Source organism: Vipera berus (genome assembly GCF_964194415.1).
Source record: "Vipera berus genome assembly, chromosome: 7".
In the NCBI taxonomy this organism is placed as follows: Eukaryota; Metazoa; Chordata; class Lepidosauria; order Squamata; family Viperidae; genus Vipera; species Vipera berus.
In genome coordinates, this window is record NC_138209.1 from 27,999,397 (window position 1) to 28,019,007 (window position 19,611).

Below are 19,611 nucleotides of genomic sequence, written 5' to 3' on the forward strand. Positions count from 1 at the left end.
TTGTTGGTTCTGAAGCTAATGTCCAACAGCTAGTGAAGAAACTGAAGCTGAAGAGAGGTTGGATATTTCAGCAAAACAACAATCTGAAACATACTTCCAAATCAGCCATGAAGTTATTATGCAGAAAAACAAAAACAAAAAAGGTAAATGTTTTGGAATGGCCTTAACAGCCTCAAGATTTGGATATTGTTAAAAACTATGATTATATCACAGACATGCCCTGTACTAGAGGAAAAGTAAAAATATTTCTGAGCTTGGAAAGCTGTGCAAAAAAAGAGTGAAAAAATATGAAAAAAACAAGAACAGAAAGTTTCTTAGCTAGCTATAAGAAATATTTGGAAGTTGTTTTTCTGTCAAGAGATGTTAAAAGTACTGAGTGAAAATATTCAAACTTCTAATTGAAAATATTCAAGCTTATGTACCTGCATATTCACTATTTCCTTATTTCAAATTTGCAAATAACCCAACATAATTAATAAGTGTGCATTCAAATGATCAGAAAGATGCATATTTAGCTTTCTATTATGTAATGATTATGTCAGCTTCTGATCCATGAAGCCATTCAGTTTCCCCAGGAATGCCTGAACACTTGCATACAAGTGTATATTATGATATGATCCAGTGGTGGACAGACTTCCAGTTTGTTAGAACTTGTTTTTTATCAAAATGTTACTGGTCATCAATATACAATAGATTAAGGAGTGTGCAACTATGGCCCCTTTCTGACCTGTGGACTTCAACTCCCAGAATTCCTGATGCAGCCACGTTGGCTCAGGAATTCTGGGAGTTGAAGTCCACAGGTCAGAAAGGGGCCACAGTTGCCTACTCCTGAAATAGATAATAACTTGCAGGGCTTTTTTTCTCATAGAACGCTCAGAACGGCGTTCCGGCACCTTTTTTCTTTTGCACAAAAAAAAACTTTTGCACAAGCTGTGCTACTCCCTCTATTGGCTTTCAAAAGCCTATTGGACCCTTTCTGACCTGTGGACTTCAATAGGAAAGCCAATAGGAATTGCTGCTGAGCGCGCCAAAAGACAAAGGCAAGTTGTCTGCAGCGAAGGTGAGTTGGCAGGAACTTTCACCATCTCAACTAGGTAAGTGAGGATCAGGAGGCAGGGGTGGTGGCGCTGCTGTGGGCAGAGGCACGGAAGGCATCGGTGGCAGGCTGCCCTCCAAGGTTGGAGCAGTTGGTGCTGTGGGAGCTGCAGGGCCCGCTCAACATGGGGCTGCGTGGGGCAGGCGTTGTTGCTGGCGGGGTGGCTGCAGATGGGGGTGTGCGGGGTGGCAGCAGTGGGCTGCCCCCCGAGATTGGAGTCAGCACCGGAGCAGCTAGTGTGGCAGTTGTGGGGCCTGCTCTACACAGTGGGATGGGTGGCACTGCCAGGGCAGCTGCAGGCACTGGGCATGGAGGTGAGGCACGTGTGGTGTGGCAGGCAGCTGAGCTTCCACAGGCCAGGCCAGATGGTGGTCTATCCGATGCTGGATGCCTGCCACCGCCTCCGCTGCCCACCCTGTGTAGCTGCTCCAATGCTGACTTTGTCCTCGGGCAGCAACCCACTGCTGCCACCCCCTGCGCCCTTGCCCGTAGCTGCCCTGGCAGCGCCGCCCACCCCGCTGTGTAGAGCGGGCCCCGCAGCTGCCACACTACCTGCTCCACCGCTGACTCTGGTCTCAGGGAGCGGTCCACCACCGCCACCCCCTGCCTGCAGCCACACCAGCAGTGCTGCTTGCCCCACCCTGTAGAGCGGGTCCCACGGTTGCCACACTACCTGCTCTGGCACTGACTCTGGCCTTGGGGGGCAGCCCACCGCTGCCACCCCCACACCTCTGCCTGCAGCCATCCCAGCAGTGCCACCTGCCTCGCCGTGTAGACCGGGCCCCACGGCTGCCACAGCACCAGCCACTCCAGCTCCGGCCCTGGGGGACTCCGCCAGCTGCATCAGTAGGTTCATCAGACATCAGAAAGCAAGACAAAAAAGGGTTTGCTTGCAAGCAGAAGGGGAGGATATTCTAAATAAGTTCATGCATCATATTATTAGGCCATAGTTTTCTGTGTATGCTCCAAACTGACTTATTTAGGACATACACTGTGTTTCAAATGTTGCTTTGCGATGACTGGATTCAAACATCACTTTAAGCAGCAAATGATTGATCCACTTTAGCATATTTGCTGAATCCAGATTAGATACATAATTTATAGTATATATAAAATATGAATAAATATAGTATACCTAGACTGTGGGTCCATATGTATGAATCCTGCCAATGGTGATTTATTACAGTTAAACAATATGGCTCAGCAAAATGTGTGAATCCATAAAAAACCAGCATTATTTCAGACAAGGATTTGCCTGTTTTCAAAAATAACCTAGAGTACTCAGTTCCAGAATACAGTAATAATACAATAAAACTACCACAATACAAGCTTCCCCCTTTTCTACTGGTGTTGTGATGTAAGGGGTGGAATTTGTGTCATATTTTAATACATCCAACTTCCCAGTGATTGTGCAGCTAAGGCTGAGTGACAAAAATCCAGCTAATCAGTAAATATATAATGTTTTAATTACATAAATAAATATATAAATAAAATTATATAAATAAAAGTTTAACAAGATGAGGGTTCCGGCACCTTTTTTTTTTTTTTAGAAAAAAAGCACTGATAACTTGTAAATGAATTCTGAGTCTATGAATTCCTTTTATTATCCACATTTAATATACTTTGCTTTATAGGCAGAAATCTGTACAAGGGATTAATTTTGCTACTGCTATAATAAAATATTAGTCAATTATAAATCTATAGTACTTGCTGTTCAAAGATCTATTTTTTAATCTATCCTAGTAACAGGAAGAAGTAAAGTATAAGGATCGTATGCTTAGGTTTATCCTCCAGAAACAGCCTATCTTTGCATAATAGATCAAAATATTTAATTAGCTCAACATAACCTCTCATTTAGCTCTAATTTTCTAAAGTAAAGATAATTTACAAGGCAATCAAGAATGGTGCTAGTTGCATTTTTTAAACTAACTGCTCATAGTCAAAATTTATTTTCAAAATACTTCAATCGGCCTGTTTCTGATCTGCCATTGCTCACATTCTTTCAGATAGAAATAAGGTTCTCATTTTATTGTTGTTCTGATGATGTCACAGAATCTTGCCTATGGAACAAAAGTATGAGAAAGAACAGCATCAAACTGTAAATGTATTACTGGCATTTGGCATATTTTCAAATGACTTCAGGTATATGTGATATTTTACCAAAGTGGGCAATATGACCCCCAAGGATCAATGGGACTATCCATTATTGTGTTGTTGTTGTTATTATTTTTCATAGTACTATTAGTTAAAGTAATATTTTTAAATTAGTCTGCTGGTGTCTATGAAGAATCTGAAGCTTCATGAAGGTGTCAGTGAGCTGAAGAGCTTGTGGATTCTGTTGTAGAGTTTATATTTAATGTGTTCATTTGTACAAAAGTCCCATCTTCATTAATGGGAAATTAAAATGAGCTGGATTGTATGAAAATTAATGGATATATACCTAGCTGAAAAATTGTACTCAGAAAGAGTGTTCAAACTGGAATGAGATATTAAGTCACATGAGTAATTCATTTTGTTAATAACTTTGATGAAGAGATGAAAAGAAGAGTTATCAAATTTTTAGATGACATAAAATTACATGGAATAGCTAACACTTCTGAAAAGAGAAAACCTTAAAAATGTATGTATGTATGTATATATGTATGTATGTGTGTGTGTATGTATGTATGTATGTGTGTGTGTGTATGTATATGTGTGTGTATGTATGTATGTATGTGTGTGTGTGTATGTATGTATGTATTTATCTATATAACAGCAAAAATATTTTGTCCTAACCTATGTAGACTCTGATTTTAGTTACAGAAATGGGATTTTTTTTAACACTGACAAGTACAGAATTATGAACCTAGTAAACTGAAATAAAATGAAACTTACAGGATGGTAAAATACCTAGTTTGATTATAGTTTTATGGAGGAAGTCTTGGAATAGTACTTAAAGCAGCACTGGGTATAGCTGGAAAAATGGTAATAGAGCATAGAGCATGAACAATGCCAAAAAAGATGGTCTTTAGTTATTTCAGCTGTAATTATTTTATGTATCTAGAAGTATTAGAATAGAGATGAAAAGTAGGGCACCAAGTTATCAATCTTCTATTCTGTACCATTAAAGAAGGAATTTGGTGGCTGGTATATTTAACATGAAGAGGGAAGAAGAAAGTGAAAATATAATTCTACATAATTTGGAAACAACAGTTCTGTTTGACGCAGCCTAATATTGCATTTATCATTTTTGCAGTCATTTCTTGGGCTGATATAAGTAGATACAGTATAACTAAATGTCTCTCTGCCTGCTTGATCTGATCTGATTTGAATACACGGATTTGAGTGCACACTAAACTGGAAGTTGATCACAAGAATTTTCCAACTACGTTCTGTTCAGTCCAGTTAAGAAGTCCGATTAACTGGTATGCAGGTAGTTTTCAATTTATGACCATTCATTAGAAGTTACAGTGGTCCTCACCCTTATGAATAGTCCTACCACTTACAACCATTGCACCATATCTCTGGCAACGTGGTTGCAATTTGGGCACTTGTCAAGCAGGTCCCATTTACAACTGATTGCAGTGTCTTGCGATCACGTGATCACAATTTGAGAACTTTCTTGCCGTTTTCTGGCAAAAAACCCCTCATTTGGAAGAATGGCTTCACAATTACAGCCATAGCATTTGCTTAGCGATAACTGATTAAGATTCACGTAACAACTGCAGATTAAGTTTCATTTAAGAACATGGTGATTTATTTAATGTGCCATAAAAATGGTCATAAAATCGGTTTTGACTTGACTTGTGGAAATTCCAGTACCAGTTGTGGTTGTAAGTTGAGAACTACCTATAGGTGTAGAAGAATAGCAAGGATGTGAGAAACCAAGTCTTATGAAGCAAGATGGGAAATGTTGGGCAAATGTAATCAGAGAAGGAAACATGAGGGAAATGTAGTACTGTTCAAATATTTGAGTTTTTCATAAAGAATATTAAAGCTTTTGTATCTTCATTGTTTTTCACTTGCAGGATAAGAGTATAAATAAAGCTCTCCCAAGACAGTGGGGCCTCCCAATAGTGAGAACTCATACATTAAGCCTCTTTCAGGCCATGGCAGCTGAAGGCAAGTAAGAGAAAGAGAGAGACTCGGGAAAAAAGTAAGAGAGCAGGAAGCACTGAATGCTAGAGAAACTGCCAAAGGCCTTTAAAGTCTATGCTCTCTTTACATGGTCTTCCTTTGCCCCACTTCCAAGATACCATCCCAGTAAGAGCTGGCAGCTCCTCTTTCACTCTAAGTCACTCATTCACAATGGCTCCTGTTGGGGCTTCACCTGTATTACAGGTAGTCCTTAACCTATGACCACAACTGAACCCAAAATTTCCATTGTTAAGCGAGACAGTTGCTAAGTGAGTTTTGTCTCATTTTACGACTTTTTTTGCCATGGTTGTTCAGTGAATCTCTGTAGTAACATAGTTGTTAGGTGAATCTGCTTTCCCCATTGACTTTGCTTGTCAGAAGGTTGCAAAAGGTGATCACGTGACCCTGGAATGCTGCAACCATCATAAATATGAGCCAGTTGCCAAGCATCTGAAGTTTGATCATAACTGTGAAAAACATTCATAAGTCACCTTTTTCAGTAATTTTGAAAGGTTACTTATGAAAGGGTTGGGGACTACCTGCATCAGATTTGCTGAAGGTGTCTAGCATGAGGGATTCTGGCGACCCCATGTCTGCAGATCCCAAGGGGATCATATCTACTAACTTCTCTATTTCTTCATCATTATATTTGGCAACAAAATAAACCCATTAAACTAGGTAGGCAAATTACTATGGAATGTTAGAAAAATCTAACAGTAAGATAGTTTGAGGGTGGAAACCAGCTGCACAGTGGGAATAATGCATTATGGTAATTGCTTAAGTGGAATCTAGACAAGAATCTGCTGTGGATGCTTTTATTTAGATATCTGGAGCAACTAGCTACATGTGGTGGCCTAAATCAGGGATTCCCAACCTCTGGTCCATGGACCAGTACCAGGCAGCAGCATGCCAGAAACTGGGGCATGCAAACAAGCAAAGCCCCATCCACAGGATGCAAGCAGCATGTGAAACCATGCGTCCTCTAGTCTCCATGGAACCGGTTTCTGGTGCCCAAAAGGTTGGGGGCCACTGGCCTAAATGATTCTTCCCAACTGGATAATTCTATGAGTCTAAGTTATGTTTTATTAATCTTATTTGTCAGGGAATTGGTTTAGGAGTAGAACAGAGAAAATAATACAAAACTGAATTTCATATTATATCCAGTGCTCTTTCCTCCCTCCCTCCCATTACATTTATATCCAGACCTGTTAGTGAGCTACAGCATGTCCCTCTAAAGCAGAGGTGTCAAACTCAATTTCATTGAGGACCACATCAGCATTATGTCCTCAAAGAGCCAGACGGGCGTGGCTGGGTAGGTGTGGCTGGGTGGTCACTACCATGTTGCCATGACTAGGTAGGCATGGCTGGGTGGGCGTGGCTGGCTCAATATAGCTGGTTCGATGCAATTCAACTCAGTGCAGCTGACATGGTATGGCCAGGTAGGCGAGGCTGGGTAGGCCCAGCTGGCCCAGCTCCACTGACTTGGAATGGCTGGATCAGCATGGAACAAGTTGCACTGGCTAACTCAACGTGGAGACAACTCGCTGCCCCACAAGCTGCTTGCCTCCCCAAAGCCCTGGTAGCCAAGTGTGTGTGTGCACCTGCGTGGGCACACACACACACACACACACCAGCTCAGATGTGGATAAAAGACTCCAAGCTTGGAATGGTGTGTGCATGTGTATGTGCAGCATGCCAAAGTTCTTGGTTGAATTACAAAGCCCTCTGGAGAGAAGGAGATGTGGCAGGGAGCTGTGTGAGGGAAGACTGCCCCAACAAGCCAGGAACCTCCTTGAAAGGATTGTTTCCCTCATACAGGACTGGGGAATGCTGCTCCCCTGCCTCCTCTTCTTGTTGTCCAGAGGTCTGTCAAGGCAGAAGTTTGACTCTGCGCTTCCACATGCAGCAGCATCACCCTTTGCCTCCTGCTTTGCCTGACAGGGAACACCTGACAGGGAACTGTCAATGCTCAGATGTCTGGGATTGGAAGAAGAATGACTCATTTGGCGTGTTGCGTGCATGCACCCAGGCACACACCATTCCAAGTTTGGAGACTTTTGTCCACATCTGAGCTGGCAAGCTGCCAATAATGCCTGGGCTTGGGGAGAAGGACCTCTCCTTCCTCTGTGGATAAAACTCTCCAAACCTGGAATATGGTGTGTGCATGTGCACATGCTTGTCTGCCAGCAGTTTGGAGAGGTGAGGAGCTTGTGGAGCATGGAGTTGTCCACACATAGAGTTAGCCAATGTGACTTGTTCTGTGCTGACCCAGCACAGTGGGGCCAGGCCGGCTACTTGGCCATGCCTACCCAGCCTCACCCACCTGGTCACTGTGAGTCATCATAGACTCATGTCTGCCTGCTTCTGCAGTTACTGCTGCCATTTAGCTCCACACATTGGAGAGGCTCCCGCTGCCCGTCCTATGCTAGCACTGCTGCCACCAACAAGACCTGAAGAAGCGAGGAGGTAACTACTCAATCACCTCCTCCTCCTAGTCTGCTTCTAAACATATCTAAACATTGAGTTTGACATGTTTAGTGGTTAGTGTCAATCTGACTTACTAATTGAAATTTTGCCATATTAATTAGAACTAGAGCTCCATTGATTAATCAATTAATTATTTAGCTGATTAATCCATGACAGATTGGTTAAATATTCCTTCCATGGACATCCTTCCTGTCTCTCTTCATTTTCTTTAAAAAGAAAAAGGGAGAAAGGATAGAGAAAATTGTTTCAATAAAAGGCATTTTGGAGAGAATCAAAATAAATTTATGGCATTATCCCTTCTCCTCTGGAAATCTGGGAATGAGAAGGTCGAACAGTCTTTGGCAATAGAAAATATAAGCAGCATAAAGAAACCACCCTTCTCCTTCTATGTAAGTGACAGAAGCTGAGGGAAAATGAGGAACTAATCTTCATTTTCCTTATTCCATAGCTTCCTCATGTTCAAGCTTCAATATATTTGCAGGAAAGGCAATATAATATAATTATGTAATAGAATAATATGTTCTGCTAGAAAAATATATACATATTTAGTAATAAGACATTTTCTATAAAATGTGCTATGAAGCCTTTGATAAATCTTGATTATACAGGTAAAACAACAAGCAAGGAAACTTTGGCCAATCAGGAAATCGTAAGATAATCACATGTCTTGAACAACTGTTCCATCCCCATCCCCAAGAAAAAGAACATCAGTTGATGAACCTAAATCTGATTTCTAACCTAGAGACAAAGGTAATCTAATTGAAACTTATATTATGGTATTTTCTGTGATATTATGATTGGTGGGTAGAAAAAAACTCCTGGTTTTTTTTGTTCTTGTTTTCATTCAATATATGAAAAAGAATTTGCTTTAGAGATGATTTCAAAAGCAGAACAACATTCCAGTATGCCATTGTTTCACTTACTGGGCAACTAGGTGGCCAAGGCTTTCCTAGATGTTATTGCTGTCAAACGTCTGACTAATAAAACCAAATAAAGCAGAACTCTGAGGCTTGAAGTTTACTCAAAGCACATGTTTATTGGATACATGATATCAGCATGGTCAAAAGTGAAACCAACTCTAAATGTTTCCCTATAAAACCTTTTAGAGACTGAGTGCTCAAACTGCAACCCAAAACCCACTTATTTATTGCTGGGTGCCAGGTGAGCGTGGCCCACTGGGTGGTTGTGGAAGATTGGGTGGGTGTGGCCAAAGTGGGTGTGGTCACTTCAATGTTGCTCGTGGGGAGGGACACCTGTATGGGGTGGGCAGGGTTGGGGGAGCTCCAGGAGATCTCTGGCAGGTGGGGCGGTGGGCAGGAGACTCATCCTGTGGGGTGAGGCGAGGCAGGGTAGGGGTGCCATTGCCATGGGGCAAGGCAAGGGCTGGGGCAGCTGCTGCCTGACACCATCAGCCCCCGCACACAGAGGCCAGCGAGCGCATGGGGGCCAATGGTGTCCATCAGTAGCCACAGCCTGCCGGCCCCTTGACAGGTGCACTTTGGGGCTCCGCAGCCCATCGCCAGCAGTTCAAAAAAGCCGCCTTTGAGATGGATGGTTGGCCAACAGCTGAGGAGGTGATGCAGTGGGTCATGCCTGGGAAAAGGAGAGCATGCAAGGCCAGGAGGGACAGGATGGAGGGGAGGGAAACCAGCTGTGCCGGGATGCATTCAGCCACGTGGGACCTCGGCAAATTAGTGGCAACTGTCTCCTGGTTGAAGAGGGACAGTTGCCACCTTCAGGGCATGGCACGGGTGCCCACAGAGAGGGCTCTGAGTGCCGCATCTGGCACCCGTGCCATATGTTCGCCACCACTGCCCTAGAGATTCAATGTAACTAAATGTAATATTCCTCGCTCCTCTATTATGCTATAGATCTATAGATCAGACATGTTAAATGTGCGACATCATGTGACGTTGCACAATGTATTGGAATTTTTTTCCCATTGCCTGCAATGGGGTGGGTGCAGTTTCTTTGTGATGTGTTTGGCCTGTGGTCCAGCAGTTTGACACTCCTGCTATAGATCATGCTAACCAATGAAAGTAACTTGTCTTTGCTCCTCCTTCCAGCATCTGTGGGAATGACCTTGGTTCCCATGGACCACTCTGTTTTTAGTCTAACATACTTTCGTTTTATTTCCCCCTTTTCCCCACCCTATGTGGCAACTTAGAACGACAAAGACAACTTCAGCCAGGCTCGTTTCAGAAGTTGACAATTGCACAATTATGCCTCTAGTGCTTTCTTGGCTTCCCAAATTGCAATTAAACCCAAAAGAGAAGTTATTGTTAGGGAGCTCCTCCTATTAGGGGTTTTCAATAGTAATAATGATGCCATTGCATCATTATTCTTGATAAATTCTTGAAATATTTCTCCTTACGGTATAAAAATGTGGAGAAATCACCATACAAGTTTGACAGAGAATGTCCAAAGACCGTGCATAGCCAGTTCTGTTTTAAATACACAAGATAAAATCATAAAAATGACATGTGCTTAGAGTAGTATAAATAATACAAAAAGAATTTAATTCATTTCCTCATAATCCCAAATAGGCATTTTTACAGTAAGTAAAAATGTAAGTGCCCCATTTCTTCTCTCCTTGCTTTCTTCTCACTAATTATTCTCCTTTAATTTCCTCTCTTGTTTGTCATCATAAATTTTCCTAAATATACATAGGACACTCGTCCAGCTTTTCTGAAGCAAGGTTTCCTGATGACTCTTGCATGACACAACATAATTTACTTAATAGTGTACAAAAGCTGCAATTACTCAAACTGTATTAAATCTGACTTTGAAAAAAACAGAGTAGCAGGGGAAAGTAATGTCAGGAATATAGATTAGGGAAAGTGTTGCATGTCTGGTGATTAGACGTCACAATAATACAGTAAAAAAACTTCCCCTAGAATGATCTCTAAGATTTATTAGCTCAAAGATTGTAAAAAAAGTGTATTTTCTGAAACACAAAAAATAATTCTAGTCCCATCATACTACAGAGGTAAGCCTCTTACCAGAGAGGGCTGCTCAATTACCCAGGGAAATATGTGTAATGGTATGTGGGAATGAACTTGAGGGATGAGGAAAAGAGAGGGAAGGGAACGATCAGACAAGAGAGAGGAGGAACACCAATGGCTTAATGGTCAGAGAAAGGATCTTCCCTAATTGATCGGACTGTTAAAATTGACAATGGGAGACTTGTAAGATTCTGTTACAGGTAGTCTTTGTAGTGTATGCCTTTAAAGCATATATGGAAATGTCAGCACAGCAGGGGGCTGGACAGCTCCAGGCTATAACCGCTTTGGCAGGAAAGCCTGAATAGGGCGAGTCGTTGACAACCCCAGGGCATGGTCAGCTCTGGCGGGAAGCCAGGGTTTAAATCCATTGGCCACCTGCACTGGCGGGAAGCCCAGGTTTAAATCTATTGGTCACCATTCACCTGGGCAGGTATAAAGAGACGCCAGGTAACCCCTTTGCTCCAGCTTCATTTCTGACTCAATAAAGAAATACTACCCAGCTCAAGTGTCCGTCTCTCCGTTCAACCACGCGACATTGCAGTCTTCAACTTAAGACAATTTGTTCAACATCTATTTTCATAAGGCCTGGGAAAACCAGAATGGATGCTGACTTGAAGAAGCTTTGGGATGTGTGGCGAGCCCCATTTTCCAAACTGCTGGTGCCATTCCTTCTCCCAATAATACGATCTGGATGCCAATCTGGAGAAACCATGGGATGCATGGTTTGGGGAAGGTAATATCAGACACAGAGATCAGCATGAGGTGTCAAAGGCAAGTAGTGTAGAGCTTGAGGCAGCATTTCTCGGTAGCAGCAGTGCTGTTGGGGCTGAAGTTGGGGCCTGAAGGTGGTGACAGCTGGATGAGACTGCTGAAGGCCCTGGGCTTCAGCTGAGGCACAGAACTGCCGCTGCCACGTACCGCAGTGCAGGATAGCCAAAAGGGCATAAATTTGAGGGCAGATATACAGGAAGAATTGTAGCACCTCTGCAGTTCTAAGTGTGAATGGGTTGCTTAGTGCCCAAATTTTGGTAACATGACTTCAGGAACCCTGTTATTGTCCACTAATAATAAGTTGTTTTTTCCGTACTGTCCTAACTTTGAATAGTTGCTGAATAAAATGTCATATTGAAGACTATCTATTAAAGGGCACCTGTAGCCTGTAGTTAAGAAATGTAGATTGCTTTCAGGTCCACGTCTTCTTTTTCATTGTTGTTACTTTTCATTTTTATTCATAGATCATGGATAATTAAGGGGAAACACATTCTCCAGAAACATTTTATTACAAAACAAGCTGCCATATTCTTTCCCCATGAAATGATTAGTGTTAGAAATTGTCCCTTGTCTTCCTTCTATTCCTTCCACAATCTGTTTTCTCCTCTCAAATATAGACACTGCGAACATATATAACAAAAGAATTCCCTACGTTCAAACTGCTCTTAAATATTCTGTCCCTTATGCATTCTTAAAAATAGCAAGTAGTGGATAGTTGTAGCTTAACGTTCACTTTGGAGCAATAGTTGTTTGCTCCCAAACTGTCAAATACAGGTTGCCATGATAAAGGATGTCACTCCATTTTTGAAGGCTACTACTAATTTGAATGAGAAGGCAAACAACAATTTAAGCATTCTCATCTGCTAAACTGGTGTTTTAACTGGTCAGAGTCACTATGGCAAATATTCTATGAGCATATCAGAACCTGCTCTGACTATTTTAGATATTAACTTCAAAACAAAAAACGTTGTATATGCCTTACAAAGAGGAGGTTAAAATAGCCTTAGGCATATACTTAGGCATATAGGATCCACAAAGAGGGCACACCTATTTCTTGAAATATAATTTAATAACCAATTGAAAAGCAAAGAAAGATCATTTTTATGCAAAATAGTATCTATAGTAGTTGATGAGAATGATAAAGAATGATGAAATGATAGGCAGAAATTAAGCTGTGTAAAAATGGTAAGGTTAAAAGAGTTGTGATCTTCATTTTCAGTAACAGGCTGTCAATGCCTGTCAATCTTGTGTTTTTATCGAGGATGCCTGGGAAGAATAGCACCTGCAAGGAACTCTGGACCACTTTGGATAAGATTGCACCAAGGGTTGACTAAACATAGTATTTAAGTGGCTGTGAATTGCATGGTTAAATTTATGGCATAAAAAGGGCAATCAATTCTACATACCCAAGGAAAGATTAAAAAGGTTGGACTACATACAGAATAATACAGAGTACTTAAAGCTGATCAGTGCAGAAAGGAAAAAGTAAAAATGAGGGAGACATAAATAATAAATGCAATGACAAAATATGTACATACTTGATGCATAAAGTAAGTGGCCAATATAGAAATTTATGGATAAAGATTCAATTTTAAGTAGATTGTAGCTTCATTAAATTGTAGTTTATTATTTTTAATTAATAATTATTAAATTAATAAAGGTGTAAAATAAACATTCAGAAAGAAATGCAATATTTCAAATAGGTACTTGCAGAATATTTAAGGAAAAACAATGGTTGTTGCTTCTTACATATGTAGATTCCAAACAGTACTTAGAGATGATTGGACAATATAGTTATTGAGAATAATGTAACTGCAATGTAAAAAAACCAAAATTATTTTCAGTAGGAGTTGAGATTTGTCTGTAAAAGTTCAATGATTATGGTGAAACTCATTGGGATTTTTGGATTACAATCTAACTGACTCTATCAAAGAAACATTAGGACGTGGAGTGTATTTCTAGTTTAATTATACAAAAAGAGGGAAAAAGAGAAAGAGAGAAGGGGATATCAAGAGCTAAACTTCCCACCTCCAATGAGAGAAAACTAATATCTATTCTCTGTAAATATCAATTTCCTGATTCTTGCTACTAGTGCAATTCTGCATTAGATTCAAATTGTTCAACTGATTTTGAACAATTCCCTCCATTGCAAGAAGGGAAGATTCAGTTCCTTTGGTGGAACATGGCTTTCCAAAATTTATTGTTTTTTCCCCTTTTCTGTTGCTTTTGTGCATAGCATTCTTCAGCCTGAAGATTAGAGAGATGAAGAGGTAACTTACTCATAGGCTAGAATATGATTATTTGTTCCAATATGTCATCTATGTTTTTTATGCTTTGTAATGAGAATCAGCTGTCAAACAGAACATAACCATTTTCAGAAAGAAAGTCATAGGGCAGGGGTGTCAAACTCAATTTCATTGAGGGCCGCATCAGCACTGTGGTTGCCCTCAGGGGGCCGGGTGGGTATGGCCAGGGTGGGCGTGGCCTACTGGGTGGGCATGGCTAGAGTGCATATGGCCTACTGGGTGGGCATGGCCAGCTCTACATCGTTCGCATCAAGGGTGCCTATGGGGGCCTGGGCAGGAGTGGGACAGATCTGAGGGTCTCTAGCAGAAGGGGGGTCTCTGGGCCAGGGCCAAGGCAGTGGGGGCCGTTCCCTCACTGTTTCCAGGATGGCTTCGCAGGCCGCATGAAACCACTTTGTGGGCCGGATCTGGCCCCCGGGCCTTGTGTTTGACATGTCTGTCATAGGGGGTCTGGAAATTTATCATGTGAATCCCTCATACATTTCTAGTATGGGGATCTATGTCTGTCACTATCTTGAAGCAGTGGAAAGCCTGCATACAGAAAAGTTTCCCCTGTTTTTTGAGGAAACACAGATTAAGAAATACAGATTTAATCCCTTTATATAATGGATTATATAAAGAGATCAGTTAAGTGATGATTGCTTTTTAAAAACCTAGAACAAGGGTGATTATTAGAATTAAAATGTTTGACAATCAGTTTTGTACAATAGGAATTTTTTGAATTGAAAAATCAGAAATATAGAAATAATGGTCACTTCCGTACTAATTGACCATAGAAATAGGATTGTTTTAGTATTTGAGGACTGAGATGGAACTTAGTGAATGTAACTATTTTTTTTTACTATTTTAAAATGTTTTTAATATACAGTGTGTTTTTAAAGTATTGTTTTCATATTGTACTTTTCAGTCATTGTATATGTGCAAGTCTGCTTCATTCAGCAGTAGAATCATTGAGTCTCTACACATATCTTCCAACTGTAATTTTTTTTGTGGGGGGGAGTGCTTTACGAGACCCACATGCAGGAAGTTAATACGGAAGAATACACAAGGATTGCTATGCTTAGCAAGCCCTAAAAGCTTTCTTAAGAAGGTAGCAGTATATATATATTTAGGTTCAAAAAAAGTGAGCAGGATCTGATATACTCAAGTTGTATAAAAATATGTGCAGAGAAAGTAGCTTGATAGAGTCTATTTTTCTCCCATATTGTGAGCAATGAGATTGCCCAATAAGCACGGTGGAAGTTATAGTAGCAATAAAAGTCAGTATTTTTCACACAGTATAAAATTAAGCTATATAATCTGCATCCATAAGAAGCAATGGGAGTACTGTGAATCAGTTATATTATGCTTCCACACAAATGGGGCATGTATTTCAGTACCAATTACTGGAATACACAATGGATGGTGCTCTTACAATTATGACGTCTAGTGATCAGCTCCTTTAGAATAGCAGAATGCTAAATACATGACCCTTTACCCTGACCTTGCAGTATTCTTTTTGTCTGCTTAATCTAAGAAGTTTCAAAAGTAACAATAGCAGAATTCATCTATCCACATTGTAGATAGATATGCTGGGCTATACTTTTATCCCAAGGACCTAACATTAAACCTAATGTTTAATGTTTAAGTATTTAAGTTGTAAATGGTAATTTGCACCATTAATTGCTCATCCTTTATGCTAAAAAAAGTGTCAACTGAAAACTCTAATTTTTTTCAGTGAAGTTTATTGCTCTGGAAACATTCTCTAGGTTATAGTGTATGGCAGGGCTTTTCAACCAGTGGCATGGGTACCACCTGTGGTACACTGGCACCTGGCAGGTGGTACGTGACCATCCTAGAAAAGTGATAGTGGGGGAGGGGAATGAACTGAACCGGTGGCAGCACTGCACAAGCCTGAGCGAGAGACAGCTGGAGCTGCAGGGCTGTCAGGGCTCAGTGAAAGCGCCAGGATCAGCGCCAGGCTCCAGCTGGAGCTCAGTGCTGATCCCGATGCTTCTGCTGAGCCCAGAAGAAGTGCTGATCAGCTGGAATGTTGCAGCATCTCCAGGGTCTTGTGATTTACATTCAGATGCTTGGCAACTGATTCATATTTATGATGGTCACAGTGTCCCAGGGTCATGTGAAGTGACCAAAACCTGCTGCAACCACCCAGCAGAGGGGGGGGGGAAATAAAAACCAAACACCCCCCACCCTACCCCCGCTGCCAATCCTCAACAGAAATGCTCACAACAATGAAAACCTTGGACAGGAGGAAGAGCGCTGCCAGGCAGGCAGGCAGTTGTCTTGCTCGGCTGTGGCTTGGGGGGCACTTTTTTCAGTGCCACTGTAACTTCAAACAGTCACTAAGTGAACTGTTGTAAGTTGAGGACTACCTGTACTTCATCACTTTTTTCCTTTTTTTTTTGGTCATCAAGTTTTTGACACCTTGCTAGGCGACTGGTGGTACTCGGATGTTGCCATATCCTAAAAGTGGTACAATGGGTGAAAAGGTTAAAAACCCCTGGTGTATGGCTTAGAAAGTTCTAGTGAAATCAACAGATTATATGCATAATTTGGGGCTGCATTGCAATCTGCAGCAAAAAATAAGACCATTTCTGTACCATTTGCTTTTTTTGTAAAATGAAAGAAAATATTAAGGTTATTCCCTAACCCAGTTTTTTCCTAATTGCTTTTCTTTCATTTTGTTCGCCTCAGCTCTGCCTATTTTTTTACCTTTATTTCGCTACTTCTTTCTTCATAAAAAACACAGACTTTTCCCTTCCTTCCATAAAAGACAGAAGGTGAATGCTAAATTCTTCTCTGTCGGTATCTGGTTAAGAAAAAGTGATTGGATGTCTACCTTTTTCTCTTTAAATTTATTCCTTGCTGAATTGCAGCAAGTGGTAATGTAAGGACAAAGGAAGCGATCCATCTACATTTGCTAAAAATATTGTGGGAAGAACAAGCAATTAAAGTAAGTAGGAGGAAAGAGAAATTACAAGCACAATTTATAAGAAATGAGAAAGTCTATGATTTTTTTCTGTATATATGCACAGTATTTGCTTGCACAGGGCAACTAGAAATGCTGCTTTCTCAAATTCCTAATCTTCTGGAGAGAATTTTATGCTTGCACAGTTGACGTGGGCACTAAGCAGACATTAAATGAATATGCATAGGTTAGAAGAGGCCCCTGTTGAAGTGAACCTGTATTCATGACAATTGAGCTATTATTACTATTATAGTCCTCTGCAAATGATACATTGCCCCTGAGATCCTCTAAAATTGCCTTGCACTCTTGAGGTTAATGAGAAAAATCAGGAACTGCAGGTAGAAGAACAGTAGGATATAGACAGACCTGTAATTAAGGTCTAAATTGCTGGCATCATGTCATGCTGATTTTATATAATAATGCAATGATTTTATTTGGTAACATAATGCCAGGTTTTGTGTTTTCTTTAGGAACAGTACTGTTTTATAACTTTCCTGGAAAGTCTGGATTAAAAGATTGATAGCAGCAGAGTAGCAGAAATAGTATCTGACTGAAAGTTATGATTGTTACAGCAATTTTTTTTTGTCAGCAGAACTGTAAAATGGATTGGCTTTCTCTAAGTAAAGTTCCTGGGAATACACCAAGAAGAACATCTACTAGAGCTACACCTATTTTAAAGGCCGGTGTGGATAGTCAATATAGGCATCCCTTTCAGAAAGCACAACCAAACAAAGTACTTTTAAAAAATGTACTGCACCCTGAAACAAGCCCATCCCCATGTAGCATCATCCATTCAAAGATAAGATCAGATGGATCACAATTATTAGAATGTGGAGGAAAAAAAGGTAAGGCATTTTTTTAGGTATATGTTTGTATTGTTTTTTTTTTAAAGAAAATAAGTTTTGATTGAATTTTGATGCAATTTCCAGGACTAGATACTTTAGTTAGAATGAGTTCTTAGTGCACATTAATGGCTTATATACATAAGAACCTTATATACATAATTGTCCATTACTTTTTTGGAGATATTGGTCAATGTCATGAATTAATTTATGCTGTTTGTATGTCTGTAATCTATGGATGTATAGTATTATCAGCCCAAATCAACTCACTTTAGGAGGAAGGTATTCATGGGCAATATCATCATGTTAGTCTAATTCAGTTGGCCCCTCCCTCCATTATAAATTAGGTTGAGGAAATTGAGATTTAAGGGGAATAGCAAGGTGAACATATGCCTAGACATTATTCTTCAGTTCCAATTAGATTTCTTCCCCAGTCTTAATCTGGAACATTTCATATTTCTAGTAATATCTCATTCCACAACTCCCATATATATCTAATATTAATATTAAATAAATGAATATAAACAATTTAATGCTGTAATTATCTACTGATGCATCAGATTCTAAGACTTTTGATTATTGCACTGTATTAAGTTCCAGATGCAAATAAGCTACTCTACTTCAAACACCCCTTATTCTAGAAGAATAATAGGATAACAGATTTGGAAGGGACCTTGGAGATCTTCCAGTCCAACTCCCACTCAATCAGGAAACCCTATACCATTTCAGACTAATGGTTGTCCAATCTGTTCTTAAAAATCTCCAGTGTTGGAGCAACCACAACTTCTGGAGGGAATTCTTTCCACTGATTGTTCTAACTGCCAGGAAATGCCTCCCTAATTCTAGGTTGCTTCTCTCCTTGATTAGTTTCCATCAATTGCTTCTTGTCCTGCTTTCAGGTGCTCTGGAGAATAGCTTGACTCCCTCTTCTTTGTGGCAACCCATCAAATATTGGAACACTGCTATCATGTCATCCCTGGTTCTTCTTTTCATTAAACTAGACATATTCAATTCTTGCCACTGTTCTTCATATGTTTTAGCCTCCAATCCCCTAATCATCTTTGTTGGTCTTCTCTGCACTCTCAACATCTTTTTTATATCGTGCTGACCAAAACTGGATGGAATATTCTAAGTGTTTGGCTTACCAAGGCATTATAAAGTGGTATTAACACTTCACATGATCTTGATCTTTATCTCTCTGTTAATGCAGCCTAAGACTGTGTTGGCTTTTTTGGCAGCTGCAGCACACTGATGACTCATATTTATTTTTTATTTTTTTATTTTAATTCCATTTATATCCCGCCCTTCTCCGAAGACTCAGGGCGGCTTACAAGCTTAGCAGTAGCCTTCATTCTATGTATATGCCTGCTTATTAGGGCTTTCACACACACACCCAAGTGGCATGATTACAAAGTCAGCTTAATTGCCCCCAACAATCTGGGTCCTCATTTTACCTACCTCAGGATGGAAGGCTGAGTCAACCTTGAGCCTGGTGGGATGCGAACCTGCACTAATTGCAGGCAGCTGGTGTTACTTAAGGAGGCATTAGCCCACTGCTCCACCAAGGCTCTTTAAATGATTGTCTGCTAGGACTCCAAGATCTCTCACACAGTTACTACTAATACAGTATTTCAAACTGATAGCTTAATTATTTACAACATTTAATCATGAACTCTTCATATTTCCTCTAAAAGAAGCATCCTAATTTTCTGATTAAAGCTTTGGCTAAATTGAATTAGAACTGTATGTATATCTGCATGTTCTTCAATGAGCTCTGAGCAGCTTTTTGACATTTTCCTTATATGAGTTATTTCTTACATATTTATGACTTATAATTGAATCCTAAGTTTTATTGAAAAGTAATCTCATCTTTAATAGCACTTCCTGTCTCATTAGTGATAACTTTAGCTGCTGGGTAAAATGAAATTTGAAATAGAATTTAAGTATTTATTTTTCAAATGAATTGAAAGAGAATACAGTAACTTAGCTTTAAAATATATTGAGAACTCTCTGATTTATG

General features: G+C 40.3%; 1 protein-coding gene across 1 annotated transcript in view; it reads left to right on the forward strand.

Moving 5' to 3' along the window:
* Positions 1-1,220: 1,220 nt before the first annotated feature.
* The window catches only part of IQCM (IQ motif containing M), a gene marked incomplete at its 5' end in the record, with an annotated part of 141,984 nt that continues 123,593 nt past the window's right edge, over positions 1,221-19,611 (forward strand). The window contains one exon of the mRNA XM_081333344.1: positions 1,221-1,410. Within this exon, the coding sequence (XP_081189470.1) occupies positions 1,221-1,410 (190 nt within the window). The remainder of the gene's footprint in view (positions 1,411-19,611) is intronic.